We start from the raw sequence: 24,287 nt of genomic DNA on the forward strand, positions 1-24,287 counted from the left end.
TAAGCCCCGCACAGCCCCATTGACCGCAACGATGGCCAGAGTGGCAGCCCCAAAAAGTCACTTTACATTCTTGCCTTTAACTTCGTTACGCACACTAGCATACTACGCATACGCCAGAGGTTGAAATAGTAGTGCCAGTGGCACTAGCTTTCCAGTTATTTGAAAAGTAAAGATAACAAACTTCGCTTCTACCCTGGAGTCCGTAAAACCCTCGCTAAACCAATTAGTTTATGCAATGTTTCAAAAATTACAATCAAAGAAATTGGTATATATTAAAATAGAGTATGACTTGATTTGAAGAAAGTTAAGTTATATGTTAGGTTTGTTTTAAAATGTTACGCACACAAACCAACTCGTATCTATTAAGTTGACCCCAACTGTAGGGAAGGCCTATGCCTTGGAAAGTATCTGTGTGTGAGCGTGTGTTGTTTTGTCGGTTTAACTTTGTGAGATGAGCAAAGTTAGTGGCTTGACCGTGCCAGCTGTTGGCCATGCTGGTCACGTTCTTCGGGTGACTTTGTTTTCGTCTAAATGGGAAATGATAAAATTGAAAATAAATGCATATAAACACACATACTCACAGGAGGAAATAAATGTGTCTTGGGACAACAACAATGGCAACAGGCTACAAGTTCATTGATTGCCTGCTGACCCAGAGAAATGTGTGAAGGCATAGAATGCACAACATTCGTTGAAGGGTTAACTTCGAGTAATTGCATTTGGCATATTTTAATTGGATTCCTGCGGTTGGTTCTTGTCAAAGTTAGGTCATTCTAACCGAATCGTTTTTTTGTGAATCTTATTCCGTATTATCACAACTTGCGTACTCTGTAACCCATCAAATAATCGCATGCAATCAATTCAGTTTTGGCAGGGATCATAAATCCCATTTCGCATCCTCCATTTAAATACAAACACGAGTCCGATATAGTTGATAGTATTTATATATAAGTTTATTATAGAAGATTCAACACTACTTACGTTAAAAATATTGTACGTCTTATACTTTGTTATTATCTTATTGACTTCTGTCATTACTTGCATTACTTTTGTTGTTCTTCTTTCGTGTGTTTGTGTCTATAACGAAATTTCTAATTTCATAAAATGAGTATGTGTCGTGTTATATGTAGATATAAATGTATAATAATTGCATATGATCGATGGCTTGTACATGAAGAGTGGGGAAAAATTGCGAAATGGCCTGGATATACTCGTATCTTTTAGGTAACTATCTGATTTTATATTTAGTTTAGTTTAGTTGGGAGCCTAATCAACGCTCGATATTGACGCCAATGACGGGGCCTCGAGATATGTGTGCTTCGTTTAGATACAAGATTCAAGATACAATTAGTTAAGTACAATTACAATAATTATTGTTCAACGTTTATGCAAATGTTGTGGAGTTCATAGAATTAGATTTCGTTTTTCGATTTCACTTTAGAAGGTAACCTGTGTAAATGACACACGTATAAAACGAGTTTACGTCTACTTACAAGTTACATAAAGTTGTTTGTTTTGTCTTACTTGTCTTTACTTTCGGTTTTTGGTTTGTGCTTCATGTTTTTTATTTTCAAAAAATCGACTTTTCTTTTTCTGCATTCGTCTTCCAACTAATCCTATCCAACTAATCCATTTCCCAACCCACCAGGAAGCGCGAAATGCTCACTCATCTACCACTATCTAATACTTTCTTTGCTAAGTTAACTAAGTAGTAATTTTGGTAGGCCTTACTCTTGTAAATGTTAATATTTTAGGCAAAACAGAAGCTTCAATTCGAACAGAATCATAATATTTTGCGATCGTCTTTTAGGCTGATCTACAAATGAGGTTTGCAAAATGTATCGCCTAATGCGAGAATCTTGATTAAATCTGGATTAATTGACAGGTAACAATTATTGTGATTTATAAATGTCTTCAGATATGTTAATTGCCTAAAAGAACAAACTATGAACATATAAACTAAGTAATAATACTCTTTCGTTGAACAATCTAATAACTAAATAATATGTTTAAACAATATGCACAGTAGCGTTATACCTAGTGCAAATTCACATCCATTACACCCAAAACATCAACAGTTATCAGACTGCCTTTCCAATTCAACCTCGTCCTAGGCGATATTGTGAACCTTGGCCGACAGGCAATTGTGCACGACGAAGACAACCGGCTTGGGACAGCACTCCATGTCCAGTTCCTGCAATTAGATCGCGATTAACTAAAATTTTCCTCCTTTCGGACGCACTCACAATCTCTCCGTCCTCGCCAAAGTCCAAATACAACATCCTGGCGCCATCATCCGCGGAACCCTTCAGCTTGTCGAAGGCGAACTGCCACAGCTGCGTCTTGGCGGTGGCCACCGTCGGAGTAGTTGGAGCGAATCCACCGCAGTCGTACAGAAAGAAGCCTCGGTTTATGTGCACAACCAATTGACACTGCCGGCCCTGGAACAGGCAGCGGAAGGAGAACTCCCTCTGGTAGTTGACCGCCTGGTGGGAGCCCTGGACGAGGGACCTGGCCCAGGCGGCCATGTCCCGGTGCGTCTCTGAGCGGAGCCAGTAGACGAGCACCCCGCGTGCGGTGCCGCATCGGACGCAGAACACCGTGGTCTGCTGGCCCTGCAAGCGATTCAATGGCAACGAGTATAATATTTGGTCTGTTCCGATGTCAGTTATATACTCACGTTCAGGGAGGAATTGTTGCCGGCTCCTGCCAGACGCGTTGTGGCCAGGGCGTAGATTTCCAGGGGCCGACTCCAGGCCTCCACCGACCAGGGAGCACTCTCGTATATGCGGAACTCACGCTCCGTAACCGCCACGAATATGGGCAGCCACTTGTCACTCTCATCAGAGCTCTCGGAACTGGAACGACCGCTGGGCTGTTGATAGAAGAAAGTTACACCTTAGAACTAGCTGCTTTTCAAATAGTTGGGTAGAGCATATGTTTTAGATATGAAAGAAAGAAAGCGAGATTGATAATTTTTTTATCATGCAATGTTTCTATTTTTAAGAATAAGCTTATGTAAGTTACTAAGTTACTCTTATTGGGATGTTGGGTCAACTTACACTTACCAACTCGCCGGCTACACCGCTGTTCGAGGTGCCGCTGCCTCCGCTAGCCGCTCCGCCACCGGCGCTCCCAGAACTTCCTCCGCTACTCATCCGCTTGCTCAGCCATCCAATGTGCTTCAGTTCGCCGATGAGGTTGGTCAGCGCCCGATTGGCCTCGGCCAAAGCGCGCTGCGTGCTGGTGCCCATCGCCGAGTGGAGGGCGTTGAACCAGACCAGGGCCTCCGCCGAGTCCGCTGCCCGCAGGATGCAGGAGTGCACTCCGTCCGGCGAATGCAACTCGAAGCACCGGTTTTCTAACGCGGAGAAAGATGAATGATTAGCTTCGAGTACTAATGGATATTCAATTAAACCTATCAGGGTTTTATATCTTTAACTTTATGATCGCTTCGTTCTCCAATTTTGTGCACTTGCATATTATCATAAGAATTAGCATGCTGTACATTTCTTAAATAAATCTCTGACATATCTCTAATTACCCGGGTCGATGTATTTGAGATTCCTGGCCAGATGCGTCAGCTGCAGCGGGATGTATCGCGTATCCGCCCGGGGTGTCGTCTTGGGTGCGGGCGGCGACGTGGGTACGCCCGGTCCCAGCGGACAGAGGAAGGCCCGCTGGAGCTCCCAACCCACTTCCGAGATGATGCTCGCCTTCCGAAAGTAGGGCGTCACTTCGCGCAGGAATTTAACTGCAAAGCACAGAGGAGGAAACCAACCGGGGACATAAACATCAGTGCAAATCAAACGCTATCGCATGAATATGGATGCCGGACGGGATGTTTGGTGAGGGGCACAGTGTCATCAGCAAAACACTCGCAAATGCACTCACAGCATTCAATCAGCCGCAGTTAGAGCCTTCTTCGCTGGTTCTGCTCTTACTGTTGTTGCTGCGGAAGTCTTGGCAAACGCTGCGGCATAAATTCATTAGAGTTTCCGCTCCATTTTTATTCGATTTGCACACCCAAAGTCTCCCCCGGCTACAGTCAAACGCTTGGGAACCGTGGGCACAGTTTTATGATTTAGTACTTAACTTATGTCTACCTCGAGTTCCTTAAAAACTAAATACAATAGAGCAGTCATATATTTTAAATAAAATAACCAATGAGAAGTGGATACCAACGACAATTTTTGTTGCTATATTTCGAAAGTAATTAGGAATTACAATGGGATGTGTTTTACTGTATTCTGCTGTATTCATTAGAGAGTAGACCACTGTGCAACTACTATGCAAATGGTGCTGACGATGCCAGGTGCTATGGCGGTGATGGAAGGGAGCATTTTCCAAGTTTCCCCACCCCGGGTCGCATATCTAGCTGGAAAAGTCCCAAGCCATATCCCGGCCCACTTGATATGCTCAGGATTCCGCCCACAACATTTGCACAATTTCCGTTTGCTGTTGCCGTTGTCGTTGCTGTTCCTGTTTTGGCGTTGTTTTTGCTGTTGTAGTCCTCGGTTGCCGTTCGAGTGATTTGGAAATTCAATTTTCACACTTAATGCCATCGACCGACGGTTGCAACCGGTTGGCGGCGGTTCGTCCGACTCAATTCGTGTGTTTAGCTCGACTAATTAGAGCAGACGGCCACACGGCGGATGGGTAATGCGCTATGGCAGGGGGCCTGGCCAATGGCCACCCACCTGCTAATTGCTCGGCATTTACGTGCTCTGAAAGGTGGAACGGCGAGTGCCCAACTCCCGCGCCTTCTGCAGCTCTGCAAACATTTGCACTCACAAATATGCGACCGAAGGCAAACAAACGGGCAAACAGCGGAGAAATAAAATATATAAAAAAAGTTGCATAACGGCAGGCGCAAAGTGTGATGAAGCTTTTGCGGAAAAAAGGGGAGTTTCGGATGGTCTGGCGGGATTTTTTGAAGTGGACTGCAGAGCAAACTAAGCCAAAAACGACAAACGAAAACCTAACTGCCAGCGGCAAAAGTTTAGATGCAACAGCAAAAACAACAATAACAGCGGTAATAAGTTGTGCAAATTTTTGCATTTAAGTGTAAATAAAGTTGAGAGTGTGTGTATGTGTGCTGTGTTGCTAGAAAAACAAACGAGTTATGGAAAAGTTGTCTGAAAACCACCGCAGGCCACAATTGTTAGCTGCTTAAGTATGAATATTTTCGCTCACATTTTTCAAATAAATAGGGTTTTACAAACAATCCACTGAAGATTAAAGTCAAGGATTTGCGAAGTGCTGCTAGCATGTGGGTTAAGTCTATATGACTTGTAATGGTGAGTAAACGAATTTTTGAGATGCTTTTAATGCAAACGAAAAACTCATGAAAGTACCCAGGAAATATGTTTATTTATTGGGAGTGTTTATTTAATCCGTGCTAGCTTTTTGCAAAGTTTACTATTATTTTCAATGGCCTGGAGTTGCAAGTTTCTGTTTTTTATTTTGGATTGCCCCTCATGCAGCTGTAAGAATTAATACTCTTTATCTGCAAAAAGTTGCCACAAATTACAGAATAAGCTTGTTTTAATAAATTTCGTAGTTTTGATCTATTGCACTGCCACTTTCTTGTCTCTTAGCATAAATTAAATATATTATTTTATAGCCAAAAATATAACTTGTAATTTAACCCCGGCGTTGTTTGTAAGTTTTTAGCCATCTTTAGCTCTTTGGTTAGTATATAATGTCCTTTCTATGCTATATATTACTAAGCTCCTTGCATTACATGCATGTTCAGCTTTTCTTGATCATCCAAACTATAATAATATTACACAAAACGCAGTCATTCAACACTGCTCTCTCGCTTTTCGCCCTTTCTACATTATCCCACTTAATTCACAGCCAGGCCAAAAAACTTTTTTACACCTTTGCCGACAAAAGGAAATCCGGAAAATCCGGCAGAGCTGCCACCCAAAAGCATAAATCAAAGAGGCGGCCCGTATAGTGGGCGTGGCCGGTCGGAATATGATATCAACAGCAGGCGGCATTCGGAATTCGGCAAATCGTGCGTTAAAACAAACTTTGCACAAAACTTTTGCGGGTAAAATCTCACGCGTTCCTGGCGAGGAAGTGCGCAGGTTGGTTAAGTAGGGGTCACTTGGGTGGAGGTGGAACTGGTGGGTTTGGGTTTGGGGGTTCCGTTGGTGAGTCCGTAAATGTGTGCCAAGCTGTAAAAACCATTGCTAATGGACTTCTGGGAGGCGAAGGCGAGCAAAGCCAACTGTCGTCGCCTCCTCCGTCGGATTCTCCGGAATCTCTCGCTGACATTTGGCAGTCGGAGCTGGAATCCAGTTCCAGTTCCCCAGTTGCAGATCCCCCCGACTTCCGCCCGTTCCGCGCCTTATTTAAATTACAATAAGACTGCCTGTGCGCAAATCCTCCGGGCCAAAGTTGTGCGGCCAGCGGAGCCTGGCAAACAACTTGGCCAACTTGTAAATTGAAGTTCGAATCAGGAGCTGGCCCGAAGTCGGTGGGCGGAAAGGGGGCGGGGCAGTTCTGAGCTGCTGCGTTTGTCGCCGCCCCTTTATGGCCAAGGGCTTTAGAAATGTGATTATATTTGCGCCACTCTGCGTGCCTATAGATCTTGGCCACTTTAATTTAATGAGCACTCCACTCCGACGAAATTATGAAAACGACCGCAAGCCGAAAGCCGAAAATCAAAATGCGCATTCAATAGCAAAACGAGTGGCGAAGGCAAATTTCTGGGCACAGAAATGGAGCGGGGTAAATTGGCTAATTGATTGGATTGGTTTATCGAGGGGATGTGGGTCTACAAACAAGTGATTATGTAAATGCAAATCAGCTTAAATAAAGGTAATGGCTATGGATACTCATTGCTGTTTACTGTCTGTAAGTGAGCTTTAAAATAGTAGCAAAAAATAAATATATTTATAACATATAAAGATGACGTGTACATTTTCGGAAATATATTCATTTTTGACAGAACAAATTTAATTCATTTCAATTACTGCATTATTTAAAGTTTTATTTTAAAACAAATTAAATTAACAGAGTACAAGAGCAGAGAGGCAGCGAAATCACCAGCAGCTCAGCATGGACATGCGCTGGCCAAAATTAAATGCGAGTCAGACTCTGGGACAGATACCTACATACTTGAGCTCTGGGCTGCGCGGCATGCGAGGCACGTTGGAGACGATGACGTGAGTCTTGGAGGGCTCAGCCCGAGATGGAACTGAAGTTGCGCGGGATGGGGCAGGTCGGCTGTTGATATTAAAGCGACATTAACATTGAGCTTGATGGCTGCTTTGATGGGCCACGATACGTTTTTAAATGCGCGAATATCGCCAGTTTGTCAGTTGTTCCACAAATTCACATTCGTACTATGCATCTGGGAGCGAGTGAGTTATCATAACCCCCGGCGAAGGCGACCTTGCGACCGTTACTGAATTCTGATGGGAGCATCGGTGGCACTCCCCGCATAAATAGGAGGCACCTACAGCAGCCGGGCACAAACAGTTAGCACTCGTCCACCAATCAACATGAAGAGCCAACCCATCCTGATTCTGGCCGTGTGCCTCTTGGCCCTCTCCGCCGTTTCCGCCTTGCCACAGCGTCGGCCGAAGAGTCAACGCCAGGTGGAGTACTCATCCACACCCTATCCGGCAGCTGGCTTCCGCCCTAGGGTTCCCTTTAATCTGCCCGGTGAAGTGCAGCCCAAGCTCGAGACGGAACCACTGACCACCACCAGTACCACGTCTGCCAGCGAAGTGGAAACCCTGGAGAATACCGAACCACTTAGCACCACCGAGCAGCAGCCGGAAGCGGATTTGGAAGTGTCCTTTCGCACGCCTGCCAACACGTACGGAGCCCCTGAAGAGCAGGATCCCCTGGAGCCGGACACCGTAGTGGTGGTGGCCCAGGAGCCAGCCCGCGACTTTCAGCCCCCCTCCCTTGATGCCGTCGAGGACTTTGCCGCCGATGGCGCTGTTGCTGCTGGTGGCGAGCAGCCTGTTGCTGATGTCCCTGCCCTGGGCCAAACGGAGTCGCAGGACGATGAGCCGGAGGCGGCGGTCAAGGCTGTCACCCCGGCTGGAGCCTATGGACCACCCGCCGCCACCTACGGAGTGCCTGAGCTGAGCGAGACCGAGAACGAGTTGGATCTGGAGGAGTCGCAAGTTGAGCTGGTTGAAGAGGAGGCGGCGGCGGAGGAGGCGCAGACCAACGAGCTCTCCAGTGGTCGCCTGATCCTGCTGCCCTTGGGCGCCAGGGGACCACAGTTTGGTCGCCTCATTCTTGCCGTGGAGCAGCCACGTCAGCGCCTGAGGAGCGAACGACTGAGGCGGATTTAGGGCTTCACTTGCTTGTCCACGTATGGGGATTATTTGAACGAAAATATACGTAATTGTTTATACTGAATTTTTCTGCGGTTATTTGGCACTTATTTTATGAATATTTACGAGTTGTTACCTAAGAAATTGTGAAATATCTGACTTGTTTTAAATATCAAAATAGATCAGTAACTTTCCCCATTTTCATATACAAGGACTAATAATGTTATTAAATCACTGATTTAACTGAAGAATTTTATATGTATCTTTCATATACGGTTTCATATAATATAGCTGGAAATTCTATAGATGTTTAAAGGATTTCTCGTATAAACTAATTAAATCGACTGTTTAACTGTGGCATCTGCCCAGGAAATGTGTATGCCAAGAAATAGAATTGGCTGAGTCAAAGGTCTTCCGCACTACAACTCCTACTGGAACTCCAACTCCTGCACCGACTACATCCATTTCCCCATAATTTCGAAGAGGAAGTTGTTTCAGCACAATTCTCGTGCACGGCTCATTGCATTGTTTATGCCAAATGGTTTGGCATGTGATTGGGTCGCGCCCACAGGATGCACAAGTAGGTGTGTCTAGGATTGCCGCTTTGCGGGGCACTGCGTGCGTTTGTGTGTGCGCAAGGACATCCCACCCATACATCGCCTAATTGATGCGTACTATTGTTTATTGTGTTATGAATCAGGAGTCGAGCGGATCGCAGCAAAACACAATTCAATGGAGATGAACAGGAAACGATGCTCCAGCTTCGCCTGACCATTTTCATGATTACGATGATGATGTACTGGTGTGATTGTGTACTTGGCTTGTTATTAGATCAGGCCTGGGACTCGTGTATCCCTTTTTAGAGTATGTAGGATGTTCGCAGTGACAAAACACTTGCCAAAGCCCAATGTGTTCTTGCAGTTAAATTAATTTACGTTAATTTTTAATTGTATCTTTTCCTTTAATCGTTAAAAAGGGCTTTTTAATAACCACCCAACACTAAAGGATTTTGTAAACACTATTTTTTCCTGTAGATTTGCAAACCTTGATAATTGCTTCCGATTTCTATCTGCTGCAAACCACCACCTTCACCACAGAAAACCCTTGCTATATTTATGTCTGCCAGCTCCTGCGTGTCAGCTACTGAAACAGTTGAGAATGCAGTGCGTAGCTTGCAAGGATCCCAGCATCCCTGCAGCCCATCATGGCAACCTTGCTCAACGAGAATCGTACTCGCTTTTTGCCATTCGACGCCAATGGGCGTTGGTGTACCGCCCACAAGGAGCGGCTATGTATTTTTGGGCCATTTGATCAAATGGAAAGAAAACTTTTCTCATTACTCATTGCCAAGCCGGGGCAAACAAACCAGGCAACGAACCAACCAACCAACCAGCCATCCAGCCAGCCAACAAACCAGCGCAACTAGCGGCAGTCAACAGCTAACAGTCAACAGGAGTGGAGTGGTGGGAAAATGGGGACTCGTGGCAAAAGAGGAGCTGGATGCTGGGGATTTACAACAGGACCCAGCTGCAACAGTGGCAATAGCAGTCGCAGTGGCTGCGGCAGTGACTCGCATGTTTTGCTGAGTAATCCCACGTATGTATTTGCACTAAAACCCTCTGTTCCGCCTTTCCAGCTCGCTTCACCACAATGGGACGGGTGCCACGACAACAGGACAAAAAAGAATCCCCACTGTCGGTCAATTAATCACGGTTGAACAAGTTTGTAAAAGATTATCTGTACTGGTTTGAGAATGGGGGAGAGGAAAATTAAAGACGTAATTTATCACAAAAACAAGCGCAGACAAAACATACTTCAAATTTATGGTCACTGAGGGGGATCTGCATTTTGAGTTGGATCTAGTCCGTAGTAGGGAACTGCGATTAAGCCTGAGCTAAACAAGGATTTATATCAATAAAATGGAGTGGAATGGAATAAAATCCAAGAAATATTTAGCAGTTCCATATGCCATAATTTCTCCTAGTAACAATAAAGACAATCATTTTTTTATGTCTACATATGCTCAATCTATCCCACTGTGCCCAACTGTTCGCCATGACACTCATAGTTTACTTCTTAGTTTGACTCGCGTTTTTTAAGCTCCCCCTTTTTCGGCATTCCACCTTTCCCATTTTCCGGCTTCGTGTGTGCGAAATGTTTTACGCAAATAACAATTTGACATTTTGGTAGGGGAGTAACAAATGTATCATCGTTGTGTACTCACCTTCCAGATCCACCACTCGACCGGACCGCTTGAGGGCCCTCACCGCCTCGTCGTGGGTGGCGTCCCGCAACTCCTCCCCGTTGACGGTCAGGATGGCGTCGCCGACGTAGAGTCCCTTGGCCTGGTCGGCGGCCATGCCCCGGAAGATCTTCGAGATGAGGATGGGCATGCGGTTCTCCCGGCCGCCCTTGATGGAGATACCCAGGCCGTTGTTGTCCGACTTGATGATCCGCACATGCCGCTTCTGGTTGGCCACATGGTCAGGTACGTCGCACATATCCATACCGCCGCCGTCGCCAGCATTGTTGTTGTTGTTCAGGCAAGGATCGCGGTCCCCATTGTCGTTGCTAGCGGAGCCGTCTAGCTCTGTATCCTGGATATTCATACCCTGTAGCGATGCGGAACTGGGCAGGGTGCCGTTCTGGCCACCTCCACCTGAGCCACCACCGCCTGCGCCACCGCCTCCTCCGCCACTGTGATTGCTTCTGTGGGAAAAAATAATGATTGCATCTTGAGCTTACCGCAAATTGGCATTGTATGTAATGGTTAATAGATAGTCAGCAATGATCTTAGCAGTCTTAAGGATATGATTCATTTATATTGACCTACAGTCTACTGCGTTGCCACAACTATAACAACATCTTTCATGAGAAACAGAAGTGCTGGCAGCCCAAAAACACAAATATTAGAATGTTTCTAAAGACAAAAGCAGGTGCTATGTACTCGATAATCGTTTGCTACTTGCATCTTTCTAGTTAAATGACGTCGAGGAGTTCTTAAATTAAAACCTTTAGTCCTGAAAGCAATAACAATAACCTTAAAAACCCAAACATGTTATTGAAATAATCGTGTCCCATGCGTTTTTGTTCCTTATAGACCGCAACTCACCCCAAGGTTCCATTCAAGGTGGTAGACTGTCCATCGTTCGATGGCTGCGCCGCCTCACAGGATTCGTCCAGGCTGACGGCCAGGAAGTCCGTTTCCAGCGTGACCAGGACGCGGTACCAGGCGCCGCGAACACGCGTCTCCATGTTGCCGCATCGCAGTCCAGAGGGCGAAGGGGAGTGCTGCTGCGGAATGGGCTGCTGGGCCGCCGGCGGGGTCCTCCCCAGACTCGAGGATTCCACCATGATTCCTTTCTTACTTTAAATGCACTTTGTTGTTATGTGATTCTACATGGCAGTCGCCTAAAAGGGCTGAAAGGATAAGAAAATATTATGTTTATTGCTAAAACTTTGCATGCGACTCTAAAATGGATAAGTTAATTTTTTGTTTAGGCAAAATAATTGGTATTTTTTCATGTGACCCATACTAATAAATCCGCAATTTGTGGCATTCCAATTAATTGCAGCCACAAATTTAAAATAACATAGCAATAAAACGCTTTCTTGCTGCATATGAAATTTATTAATTTGCAGTGGCTGATAAAATATAGGCTTAGCAAAATTTATTGATATTTGGCCATAATTAACATTGTGACAGTTGAACGGATGCTAAGTCAAATAACACTAATTGCGAAGATAAGCGATTCAATTTTTACTGTGGTCATTAAACGAATGTAATGGAAATAGACCAGTTAAATTTGTGTCATTGTGTCACACATTACTGCCGTACCCAGGTGGGCCACTAAGATAAAATCAGAACTCCATGGGATCTTCAGTTAGACATGCAGACGACAGAGGCTAAGGGGAATGGCTGGCGATAAGCGGATATCAAATTAAATGTCCGGCATGCGGATGACACACACGGAGGCAGAAATGCGTAGCGGAAGAGAGGACATTTGTCATTGTTTTGCCAGTCCAGGATTTATTGCATTCTCCGACAAGTCAAGAAGATAGTAGTGTTTTTAGGAGTGGAGGTGGCGAAACGAGGGCGGGAATGCAAAAACCCGTGCCATTTGGAGCACACATCCTTCGACATTCGGCCACATCCTTTCACATCCTTGGCGGCCGCAGTGCAACAGTTTCCCGCTCGGAGTTCTGCAATTACGCATCTTGTCGCCGCCGCGGGACTTTTTTCTATGATTTTCTATTTGACAAGTTGCCAGTCTCCGAGGAGCAGGGGTCCTGGCAGAGATGCCATCGTGACACGCAGGGGGATTCCCCAGAATGCAGGGAGAGGAGTGCGAAGCCAGCATCCAATTCGATTTCGTGCTCACGCTCTCAACCGGAAAAGGACTGCTCCAGTCAGACACATCCTGTTTCTGTGATTGTGATTGCGCCTGTGTGAGTGCCATTTGTATGTACATTTCCGCTACGATTCAGCAGGAAGTAATTTTGCCCCTGCTCTGCTGCTTCTGCTGCTGCTGCTCTTCGAATGTGCTGCTGTCACCAAGTCTGTTTACTTTGCAATTTATTGTGCAACATTTGTAATTATTATTGCAATGCCGCAGCCCAAGGCCCCTTCGAAGACTTGGCGAAATTCATAAAACAAAAAAGTTCCAAGTGTGTGACTGCTTGAGACGAAGGACGAGGGCGCTGGCAAAGTTGTCATCAACACGCTCATAATTGTAAGTAATCAGACCCAAGCGAACTGAGGGCGTTCATGAATATATCCTTTTAAGGACGCACGAGGCCTGTCTTCTGAGACTAGTAAGGTAGTGATAGTGGAAATGAAATGGGGTTAAACCATGCGCTTCTCATTAAATTTAAATTTAATGTCCAAAAAATGCAATCTGAATTTTCAAAAGTTATACCTGCGCTGTTGAGGCGATCTCAAAAAACTAAGAATAGATTTTAAATCCCTTCCCGACTTTTGTATAATTGCCGATTAACATTTAACCATAATATTATATTTACTTAGATTATTATAATATGGCGACTGTAAAACTATATTATAAGGTCTTGAAATTTTATGCAAAATTATTATTCTTAGATTCGAATAAAGCATTTCCTAAATATAATTAATAAATAAATAAATGCATTCATTCATTGCATTCAAAACGAACAATAAACGGGAATACATAGCCTCTGCTGAAATAATTATAAATTAAGAAAGCAGTATATATCTAATATAGAGTGTTCTTATGGTCAAAAACTAGAATTTTCAATTTATTTTCAGCCTGTTCCAACAGCTATATTGTACTCGCTAGAATATCATTACATGAAGATAGACTGGAAACAACTTTGCAAACAAACGGACGGACACTAGTTTTTTAAGTAATGATCATAAATACTGATATATATATGTATACAATTGTTGCAACTGTCTAAAATCCAGATATCCTCTAAAGAAGTATAAAAAGAAATCGTCCCAAACACAATAGATACATAAAATCATAATCAAAATAAATAAGTTTCCTGAAATATTACCGCGATTCCGATAGATTTATTTCCAAGTTCATAAATTACTGTAAAGCGTATTGGTTTCGGTTTTATACAAATAATAAAAATAAGAATTCTAGCAATTTCCATTGTTCTCAACGTATTTGCATACTGCTAGAAAGCTATATAAATTTAAAATAAATATTTTATAATTTGCGAAAAAACGTCGGCAGTGAGAGCATTAACAAAGTACCCCGCTGTAGACCGAAAAAATGTGGCTCGCTGGCTTGGCCCAAAGGAGACTGGACTGTTTGTAAGGATGTGTGTCACGCCCTTTTAGCCGGAACACCCCGGCAATCGGACCCCCTCCAGGCCCTCAGTTCCCTTAAGCCCCAGTCCATATCATCGCCTAATAAGCGCCGGACGTCGCTTTTTCATGTTGCGCTTTGGCTAATTTAATGCCGGGCGGTCATAGATTATGCGCCCAAAAGTAGGCAGCGCGAAAATCGTCCAAAAAATTGAGCACAAATGCTGGGAAGTGGCAGCAGCTGCTGCAACCCATGCACATACATTCCAAACAGGCACACACACATGCAAGTTGCATTCAACTCGAACAGAATTTTTTCGCGCTTTCGTGTAATAACTTTTTTTGGCGCCGCTTCAAGCGTTGGCTTTTTTGTCCGATTTGTTCGCTTTGTTTTTTGTGCCAATTTTTTTAACGCAAACTTGGTGATGGGCGAAAAAGGAGGTCCTTTGTATCGATACATAAAGCAGTAGCGGCAGCAGCCCAATGCGGAATTGCCATAAATACGTAACGCGTTTTTCCTTCGAATCGGCCTCGGCCGCACACTCCTTCCTTCTCTCGGGCGGAAATATATTACCCTGCGTAAGTGTGTGTGAGTGTAAGCGAGAATTGCGTAAGTGTGGGTCCTGTGGCAGGGCCATCAAAAAGTCATAAAATCATAATTTGTAAACGAGAATTTATTTCGAAAAATATTTATGGTCGACTCTGGCTTCGTTTTCGCGCCGCAGAAGCTCCATGGAATTTTTGCTATTTGCTCCGCTCTTCGGATGTGCGGATGTGTGTGTGTCACTGTGCATGCGTGTGGGTAAGCGTGTCGGTGTGCAAACGTTGCTTCATTAGAGCGAGTGGAAACAACTGGCGCCCTCACATTGTTTCCCCACATTAATTTAATCCGCATCCTTTCCCGCTGCGACCCTGCATTAAATTCTTTTTATCCGAACCATCCAGGTTCCTGCGATTAAATGGAAAATGTATGCAAAAATTTTGCGCCGGTTGATGGCGGAAAGGTCTCCTATACGTTTAATGGAATCTTGATCGTTATCGGCCAAATTGACAACGATATATTGCGGATGGTTGGCGGAGAAAGAAAGGCCATGCTGAATGGTCGTTTAAAATGCGGAGCGATTTTTTATTGCATACTTTGGTGCTCCTGGGAAAATGGGAGGAGAAAAGCCCAGGTGAAAATCGTTTAATGTTAATGGAAAAATCAATTTCAAACTATTGTGTCCAACGAACTGAAAAGTGCTTCGTAACTGTACTGTAGTATTTCAAATATTTCAAATATTTCGAAAGTAAATCCTCACCTAAAACGATGGCATTTTACCCTTTATTAGTTCAGTAGGTGCCATAAGCGTTCGGGAATAATATAACTAGATATTTGATACAAGAAACAATTCACCTTCACAAAATATTACGTAAATATAATTGCTAGGTGGTGCATAGCCGAACTAAGGACTTTTCTAATGGTTATTTAACGTCATTTAAGCCAATTCATCACCGTTCCCACCCCTCTGCCTTTTTCGTCATGTGGCCCCACATTTGGCTTAGCTTCGATTAAGGTAAAACCCACATGGGGAACACAAGTCTTGGCCTTGACACCGCCCCAGCGCACTTTCCTCCCGACCTTTTGACCTCCCCAGCCTCGACAGCCTGCCGCCCCTCGACCTTTTCCACCTCCTAGCCGCTGATGCCATCGAAGCCTCTTAATCATTCTTAACAATGCCGCCACACGTTTTGCTGGCATTAAGCTCTCAGACCGCTCAACTGGTGGAAATCGATACGCATTTACGTACGTATACTCGGAATATCTACATATAAATTGCGCACTAATGATCTTTAAATACACATAATGCCCAGAACATGCCGCACACACGGACAGCATCACCCACATGAACTGTGGACCAAAAAGCCATTTAGTTACTAGAGATTTGTATTGTTAGTTATTTTTGTAATGTGAGAACCAGAACTCAACTGATAGTAAAAAAAAAACATTTGGAGCGTTGCTTAGCTAACACAGTATATTTAGTTCGGTAATCACGTCGAGCTGTATTGGGTTCTACGTAATTTTATATTAAACCTAAAGCTTTACATTCTGCCTCTGATCGGATTCAATATTTTCTGTACAACTATATAGTATGTAACATATTTGTTTTAATTTCATAACACGTTGGGGTCATATTTATATATCAACCAGCTGTTTAGTAAATAGCCAAAGTTCATAATGTAAATGTATGATTTTCGCAAGTAAAGTGACATTTCCAAAACAAAACTTAGCTCACTAGCCTTGAACTTATAACTGAGGCTACAATGAATGGAATGGTTCCTCTAATCCCCAATTCCACACCTATTTATAGTCCCTTACTACCGCCATTTTGTGTCCCAGTGTGAACGCGGCATTCACAGTTGACCTGGCCTCATGCTGTCAGTTTGCCATTCATGTGTGTGGGATTCGGATAGATGGATTTTCATGTGTTCACCGCAAAGCCGCCACTGCGACCGATAAAAGCCAAAACAAACCTCCGAGATTTGCTTATTAGCACATACATCACCGCCCACACGGACTAGCCTTCCCCCTTCACCGCACTCAGTGCCACAACATAACCCGACTTCGCCTGACAAATTATTCAGCATTGATTAATTATGAAAATGCGTTTATATCGATTGTAGAGTGCGGGATTTTGTCTGTGTGTGTGTGCAGTGGGGTGCACAATGTGGAAATTTACCCCTTTTTTTGGCCAAAACCTATTTTATGAAAGTCGGTCGATTAAGATAATATTAAATGCTTGCATTCATAATTGACCAATGTTTAGTTCTGCAGAACTAAACCAGAAAATGTTGCTGAATTGTTTCATTAATTTGATTTTATTTTTATCCACGCCCACAATTTTTGGTATCATAAAAGATATGTGCTAGTGTAACCCAATGCAAAAAAAAATTATCCTAATATCGTTCTCCGCTCCTCGAGCTATTAATTTTGGCCAGAAAAAGTGTTCATATTTCCCATTGTGAGGTGGTTGCGTGTGCATCGACTTTTGGGGAGCGATGGTTTTATGGCCACAGCTCTGGTGTTTGGCCAATTTCAATCCCAGAACCAATTCATGTCTGCTCATTTATGTGGTGACCTTCTGTAGTGGTCCGAAGCCAATAGCAATTGCTAGTAACTAGACGTAAATGGAGCTTCACAAATAATTCGGATAGTTCTTAGTACAGACTAAGAAAAGCTCAATCTAAAACTTAATTGAATATATGCATTACTGCACCGAACAGTTGTTTCGGATATTACAGCACATATGTGATTAAAATTATAAGCAAACGATTATAAGATTGCATTTATTAGGAAAAGAATGTGAGTTTCCTTTAAGGATTGGACACTACGTGCAAAGATTCATTTGTATGCAAATTTTGCTAAGCAAACAATACCCAAATATTTTATTGAATTATCAATTATTTATTTTATCAATTACAGCTAGCGCTGGGGAGCCTCATTAAAAACCAATCAAGGTACCAACCCGATTCCCAGCGGCAATTCGACACGATTGCATGTTGCAATGCAACCAACTGATTTCGTGCAGTGCAGAGCGACCAGGGGATTATTATGTACGGCCGTAGGCAAACACTCAACACTCCCAATGCGAGCATGTAAATGAGACGTTCGGATTGAAGGGGATCGCTGGTGAAGTGGGTGCTGGGGAATGGGACTGTGCTACAAGGTGTACGGAGTGTCTGTAATCACTGAAGGGGCGGCTAACAGCAGGTGGCCAGAGACAAACGTCAAGCGGCACTCGAGGGGGAAAGGGAATGCGGAGGCTCACGTTGCCGTTCTTCACTTATTAATTGCCAGTGTCTTGGCATAATTTTCACTCATTTGTCTGTTGAATGCAAGTGGATCTCCTCACGTTCAAAAAGAAATGGCAATGCACTGAACCCTTCCGACAAATGAATCCACTCCATTCACTGCCAGCACAGAGGCAAATTTGTACCTTATTGTGAAAAAATCAAATAAAAAGTAAAGTAAACTAAAGTAGAAAAAATCTAATTGTATAATTTATCTTTTATTGTAGCTTCAAAAAAACTACTAGCAAATATAAAGGGGTCTAGCCAATACCCAATGTAATCCTATACGATTCTTTTCTCAGTGTTCCTTTTTATAAAATGCAAAATGTGATGCAGCTTCATTAAGAGCAATTTAAGTGCGATATTTCCCGACGATACCGTCGCCACTCAGTCGCTTCGGTGAGCTGTTGAAAGGCGCAAGGGATGACAGAAGGTAACGGAAACAAATGGAACAAGAACCGGGCCAAGAAGGGAACTAAGCAGCCAACAAGATGGTGAAGGGGGATTTGTGGAGCCGGGGGCTGATGGACCAAGTGGAAATGCTCTAATGCACGTAATTGCACGTCGCTCTGATTAAGTTGGCGAAATTTGGTTTCCTTACTGTTAGAGAAAGCAGGAGAATGTTAAGCCAAAAAGCGGATTACACTTTTCTAAAAACGTAGTTCCTACGCTGAATATGAAAGTGATCCTGGAAAGCGTACCGCTTATAATTAGTTCGCTTATCTTTACCTAAGACCTTTAAAATTGACATATGTTTAAGGGATTTCAGAGAATTTATTTCTAGTCCAATTTGTTAGCCCCATATAGGCATATTTCGATTTTAAAGGCGAGCAAAGACTTTCTTAAATAAACAAAGACTCAGAGACTTTCGTAAATATTTTTCTTCTTGCTTTACTACTTCAACATCAAACCTAAATCACAACTTCCTTATGATTTAGTAATTTATTTATAGGGAGGTCAGTTACCTCATATCTTTATCTACATACATATGCAGTATGCTTCGGCATGCAATACTTTTACTCAAAAACGTGCTTTACCGATTCTTTTTCATAATGAGGTAGTGCGATTTTTAAAGATTCACATGGTGGTTTTATTATAATGGGTCTTATTAGTGCAGTAAGCACATTTAACGCGAAAGCCCTAAAGATAATTATTGTACTCCAAAATGGCAAAAATTATATAAATTTGAAACCCAAGCAGAGTATACAAATGAAATTCTAGGGTCTAATTCTTTCAGCCCGCAATAGCAACACTTTAAACTCAAGATAATGAAAATTGGGCTCTTCTGCTTGCACTACCCTTGTTACTAGTAATCCCCACCCCTCTGAACCGCACACTCCCACTTTTAAAGGAAAAGGAAAAGGGCAAATGGCAACAACAAATGATAGCAGTGGTTATCTGTCAACACATATCGGCGAATGCATGTCAATTACCGCTTAAATGCTTAGCACAAAAAGCCGGTAAAAAGTGCGGAGTATGGGTGGTTTGAGTAGGTGGGTGGCGATGATGATGAATGCCGATAGTAAACGGAATTAACTTTCACACAGCATAACGGCAACGACTGCAGCAGCGGCGACTTGAATGAAAGAAAAAGCTTACGCCGTCGCAGAGACGGAGCTTTCCGGCAAAGCGCGCGTAGTAAATGTGCGGGTGGTGTTTTGGGGGAGGAGCGCGGTATTAGCCATCGATGCGTGGGTGCATACTCTTTGTTGACAAAGAAACTTATCCAAGAAAATCCAAAAAAATATTCCGAAAACTGAATATAGCGATGAAAACCAGTTAACAACACCTACCATTCGATCGTCTTGCGAAGTACTTTGCGAAAAGCAATTAATGCTCAGAAACTCGAATTGGCGCCTGCGCATAAACACACACCTACACTCACTGACACACACTGTGGCGCTCCCGTGATCCAGTGTGTGCGTGTGTATTAGGTATTTTTTGCTTTCAACTTATTTTGATTTTATTACACTACGCGGCGGCTCCCTTTTTTCAGAGCCCAGAAAACCTGGTCAATTGACACGCAAACATTTACGCGATGCGACTTCGGCCGAAGTCAACACTTAACATTAACAAATGCCGTACTACAATACTGGTCGGCCAATTTGCTCTTAGCTTTTTGTCTGGCGCTTTTCATTATTATTGTTTGTTTGGTGGCTACGGCGGCGACGGCGGCGCTCGTGAAAAGCCGTTAGAAAAGCGGGAAGCTGAATTCGTTGGCGTTATTAAGTCGCGAATCCAAAAAACGTACGAAAACGCACTTTTATTTTAAATAAGATATGCGTGTTGTTTTACCCCGCGATGTATCGGATATAAAGGACTTCCGCTGTATTTTTCAAATATTCGCAGAGGGAACCAATAGCAACGCGGGTAAGATTCAGTATAAAAAGAAATAAATGTTTGCAAGAGCTTAAATAGACTCGGCTCTCACGAAAAGCTCCCTCTCTAACAAAAAATAAGGGGCGGATAAGCAATGTTTAGCAGCTTACTCTCTTTTGTTGCTGCGACAAATTCTTGCTGAGACAAAGTTGCAATGATGTTGCAGACACAAAGTTTGTTAATAATATTAATATTTTTTTATAACATAAAAAACATTACACATTTTATCAAAATTGAATACAGAGGCGGTCAAAAGTGTATACCCAACTAGCTTTTTTTTTTCAATTAGTTGACAATTGAAAAAAAAGCACGTTGTGTAAATACTTTTGGCCACCTACGTAGTTTACTTCCAAGTGCTAAAAAACTTTAGAAATTTTTGTAATGTTTCGATGTTAATGTTCTTCGATCATAGTACCAACAAAATTTTGAATTTCTCCCTCGCACACCCACTCACTGAGTAACGGGTACCTGGTATAGCTTTCTCTTTTGTCTTTGCGTTAGCTATTCCTACGGCTACAAAGCTAGGACTTGCGTTTTAGAAGCGATTAGGCGATTTTCCTTATCGATATCTAATCGATGTTTAAAATATCGCGCGACCATGGCACGACAAATAAGATTCGCAAATTCTATACATTCGTTTTGCAGTAAGCAGTTATTATTATAGATATTTTTATATATTATAAATATGTATTACATATTAAGGAGGAGGAGCACCGGGAACCCGACTGGGAGGTCGATACTTTATATAGTCGCCATAATTTTATTTGCAACCGGGACAGAACCCTGAAAATGTAGTGCCCCTCAGCCCGATCGACACGCAGGCTATAAGAACCTGTATCCGACACTAGAACATCGCGCCGCCCGACCAGGACCTCATGCGGGGCTACTTAACCAACCTGGTGGGGTTGGCGGAGGAGCAGGATTAGATAGCCGTGTTTTATTTTTTTCCATCGTTAGTCGGAATGCATTCCATCATCCTTATAGTTTTTATAATTCCTTCTAGCCTTTATAATTCCTGAGATGTCGACTTTCATACGGACAACAGAACATGGCTAAATCGACTCGGCTATTGATCTTGATCAAGAATATATACATATTTATATACTTTATATAGCGGGAAACGCTTATTGGTGGTTGTCACTGCTACAGTACGTGTCTTGGGACGGTTCAGTGCTGCCAGACCGGCGGATTGTTTGAGCCACTCTACCAATAGGTGGAGCTCGAGCACTACAGCAACTATCTCCTGTCAGTGAGCACGCGGTTGTTGGAGTCGACGGAAGGAGGAGCCACCATCGGAGTAAGTCCGATGGAGAGCGACCGCAACGCGAGTACGTAGAGCGCCAGCAGTGCCTCGAAGAAGTCCAGACGAGGCAGCCGTAGACGCGATCTCGGCGAGCTCGGCGCCAACGCAGGCAGACGCGTTGGGGGAAGTTAGTTCCAAGAGTCTTGCTCTGGCCGACTCCCCCCCGCTACCCTCAACGACCATGCCTAGCCCTGGAAGCCAGCCCTGCTGATCCCGCCCCTGCCGCCCTCCCCGCCGGCGATGAAGCTGGAGGGTCTGGACGAGGATCAGGAGAAGAAGGAGGACGAGGATCTGGATTGATGCCGTCGGTGAGCGAGATGAAGAAGGTCGTCGCGAACAAGAAGTTTGCCGAGGTTGGTCTCAAAGTTCAGCCGAACAAGAGCCAACCCAAGACCGCAAGTAAGATAGTTTGGTGGACTGCCGAACTTTATTCTAAACGCCAAGAGGTCAGGAGACTGAGGCGGCGGCTTCAGACCGCTCAATCGCGGGCAATCGACGATGCTGAGCAATAACTTGTCTGAGTTGAGGGTCATCTCAGCTCAGTACAAAAAGCTCATTCTGAAGGTCAAAGAGGATAACTGGAGGCGCTTCGTGGGAGAGAACAAGGACGATCCATGGGGGCAAGTCTTTAGGACTTGCCGTGGCCGGAAAAGGTCAACCGAACTCGGTTGTCTTCGCTCAGGTGGCAGGGAGTACGTAACCTGGCCGTAATTTTTTTTTACTTTCGGAGTTTTCGGCACCCACTGTAATTTCTGATGGGATTCCACTTCCGATTGAATCCTCTGAGGTAGATGCTTGTGTCGCAAGGCTGAAGAGCAGACGCTCTTCCGGCATGGACCGTGGATCACCGTGGTGATACTCAAGGCGGTGTGGGGTGCCATTCCCGAGCACATCACAGGGTTGTACTCCCATTGTATCAAAAGTGGACACTTTCCCTCTGAGGGGAAGCGCCCTCGTGAGGTGGCACTACTCCAAGGGCCGGATAAGGATAGGAGTAATCCTGCTTCTTCCCGCGGTATCTGTCTGTTGCCAGTTTTCGACAAAGTGCTAGAGGGGATCATGGTGAACCGATTGAAGGACGTTCTACCCGATGGAAACAGATGGCAATTCGGATTCAGAGAAGGACGCTGCGTTGAGGAAGCTTGGAGACACGTCGTGAGCACTGTTGCTGCCAGCTCGGCACAATATATGCTCGGAATCTTCGTGGACTTCAAAGGAGTGGGATGTCGTGATGAGACGACTCATCGACTCCGGCTGCCGAGAAGCCAGCTTGTGGAGACACTTTTTCTCTGGCAGGAGTGCAAGTTTAGTCAGCAGGTATGGTAACACGAGGTTGCTCACAGGGATCCATCAGCCGTCCATTTGCTTGGGACCTTGGAACCTTATACTTCCCCAGCTTCTGGAGCCACTGTGTGGTTTCAGCGCGTTTGCAGACAAATTGTTGCTTTTCGTTGAGGGTCGTACTCGAATCGAATTGTTGGAGCATGGGGAGCGGAGGTCGGCGTTGCCGTCTCCACCAGACACTGCCGTGTTACTCCTAGTTTCCTCTCAGAAGTAAGATTCGTTTTCAGCGAGCGAAACTTCGGTTTTTCACGGTTACGGTCACCGCATGCGGTGCGGATTGTGAAGACTGGCACAACATGTGTTATGCGATTGCCCCCTATATGCGGATCTGCGAGACCTCAAAGGGCTCGGAATAAGATGCACAAATGGCGTTTGGGATGTCTCTGGAGTAACACGGACGCGAGAGACAATGAGAATGTGTACCGCAACGCTGGCACTCTCTTCAAAAGGCGGCAGGAAAGGATGCAACAAGGAGCCAGTCCCAGGCTACAAAGCCAAAACTGGTAACAACATCAGGTGTCCCCAAATCCGGGCTTGTCGGAGCCGAAAGGGGGGGTCACCGAGCCCTAATCGGTACCATGGGATGAGCATCGACGACACATCATGATATGCCTGAAGCTTAACACGTTTAACCAAGCCCCGCCATGCGAGGTAGGCCCTCTTGTGCGAGTTTCATGGTGGCTGTGGTTGCTTAAGCTGGAAAGATACCCTTCACCAAAGGAGGTTGCATTACCCGACAAGTGTGCAACCGAATTGGTACCTCTGAGTTTACTCGGGAGGGCGGTGGTTCAGCGCTTAATTTGAACACACAGCGTAATATGCGCATTTATGCGCATATGTGAACGTCCTTCCATTGGAACAGGCTACGTTAAATATGTACAGAGAGATCTGTTACAGTATACCCTTCTACTCCACGAGTAACGGGTATAAAAATAATATAATTAATAAAAACCGAGGCAAAATATAATGAGCTAAGCTAGAGTTAGAAAGCAAGAAAGAATGTTATAGTCGACTTTCCGACTATCAGATACCCGTTACTTAAACCGAAACTTCATAATTTTTGTAGGATATCAATAGATATTAGTGAATAAAATGAGATTGCCGTGTTTTAACCTTTTCCATCGTTAGTCGGAATGCATTCCATCATCCTAATAGTTTTTATGATTCCTTCTAGCTTTACAATTCCTGAGATATCGACGTTCATACGGACAGAAGGGCATAGCTAGATCGACTCGGCTATTGATCCTGATCAAGAATATATATACTTTATATAGTCGGAAACGCTTCCTTCTGCCAGTTACATACTTTTTAACGAATCTAGTAT

The 24,287-nt window shown here is 44.1% G+C and overlaps 3 protein-coding genes across 4 annotated transcripts; 2 read left to right on the forward strand and 1 right to left on the reverse strand.

Annotated features, from left to right (window-relative positions):
- Window positions 1-935: 935 nt before the first annotated feature.
- LOC6616506 (beta-1-syntrophin) lies at window positions 936-19,990 on the reverse strand. Of its 2 annotated transcripts, none has more exons than XM_002040830.2 (8): window positions 19,731-19,990; window positions 11,425-11,732; window positions 10,537-11,021; window positions 3,545-3,754; window positions 3,069-3,361; window positions 2,681-2,875; window positions 2,247-2,615; window positions 936-2,194 (listed from the first exon to the last, which is right to left on the reverse strand). In XM_002040830.2, exons 2-8 carry the CDS (start codon window positions 11,664-11,666, stop codon window positions 2,111-2,113), a joined length of 1,878 nt encoding a protein of 625 aa, XP_002040866.1. In that variant the 5' UTR covers window positions 11,667-11,732; window positions 19,731-19,990; the 3' UTR covers window positions 936-2,110. The 2 variants fall into 2 exon arrangements, with proteins under 2 accessions (XP_002040866.1, XP_032574530.1); XM_032718639.1 differs by having other exon boundaries at window positions 3,063-3,361.
- On the forward strand, window positions 7,494-8,397 carry LOC6616507. The gene has a single exon (XM_002040831.2). The coding sequence runs from the start codon at window positions 7,521-7,523 to the stop codon at window positions 8,328-8,330; it is 810 nt and encodes a 269-aa protein (XP_002040867.1). The 5' UTR covers window positions 7,494-7,520; the 3' UTR covers window positions 8,331-8,397.
- LOC6616508 lies at window positions 19,976-20,233 on the forward strand. The gene has a single exon (XM_002040832.2). The coding sequence runs from the start codon at window positions 19,976-19,978 to the stop codon at window positions 20,207-20,209; it is 234 nt and encodes a 77-aa protein (XP_002040868.1). The 3' UTR covers window positions 20,210-20,233.
- The last annotated feature ends 4,054 nt before the right edge of the window (window positions 20,234-24,287 follow it).

Source organism: Drosophila sechellia, chromosome 3L, assembly GCF_004382195.2.
Source record: "Drosophila sechellia strain sech25 chromosome 3L, ASM438219v1, whole genome shotgun sequence".
Classification (NCBI taxonomy): domain Eukaryota; kingdom Metazoa; phylum Arthropoda; class Insecta; order Diptera; family Drosophilidae; genus Drosophila; species Drosophila sechellia.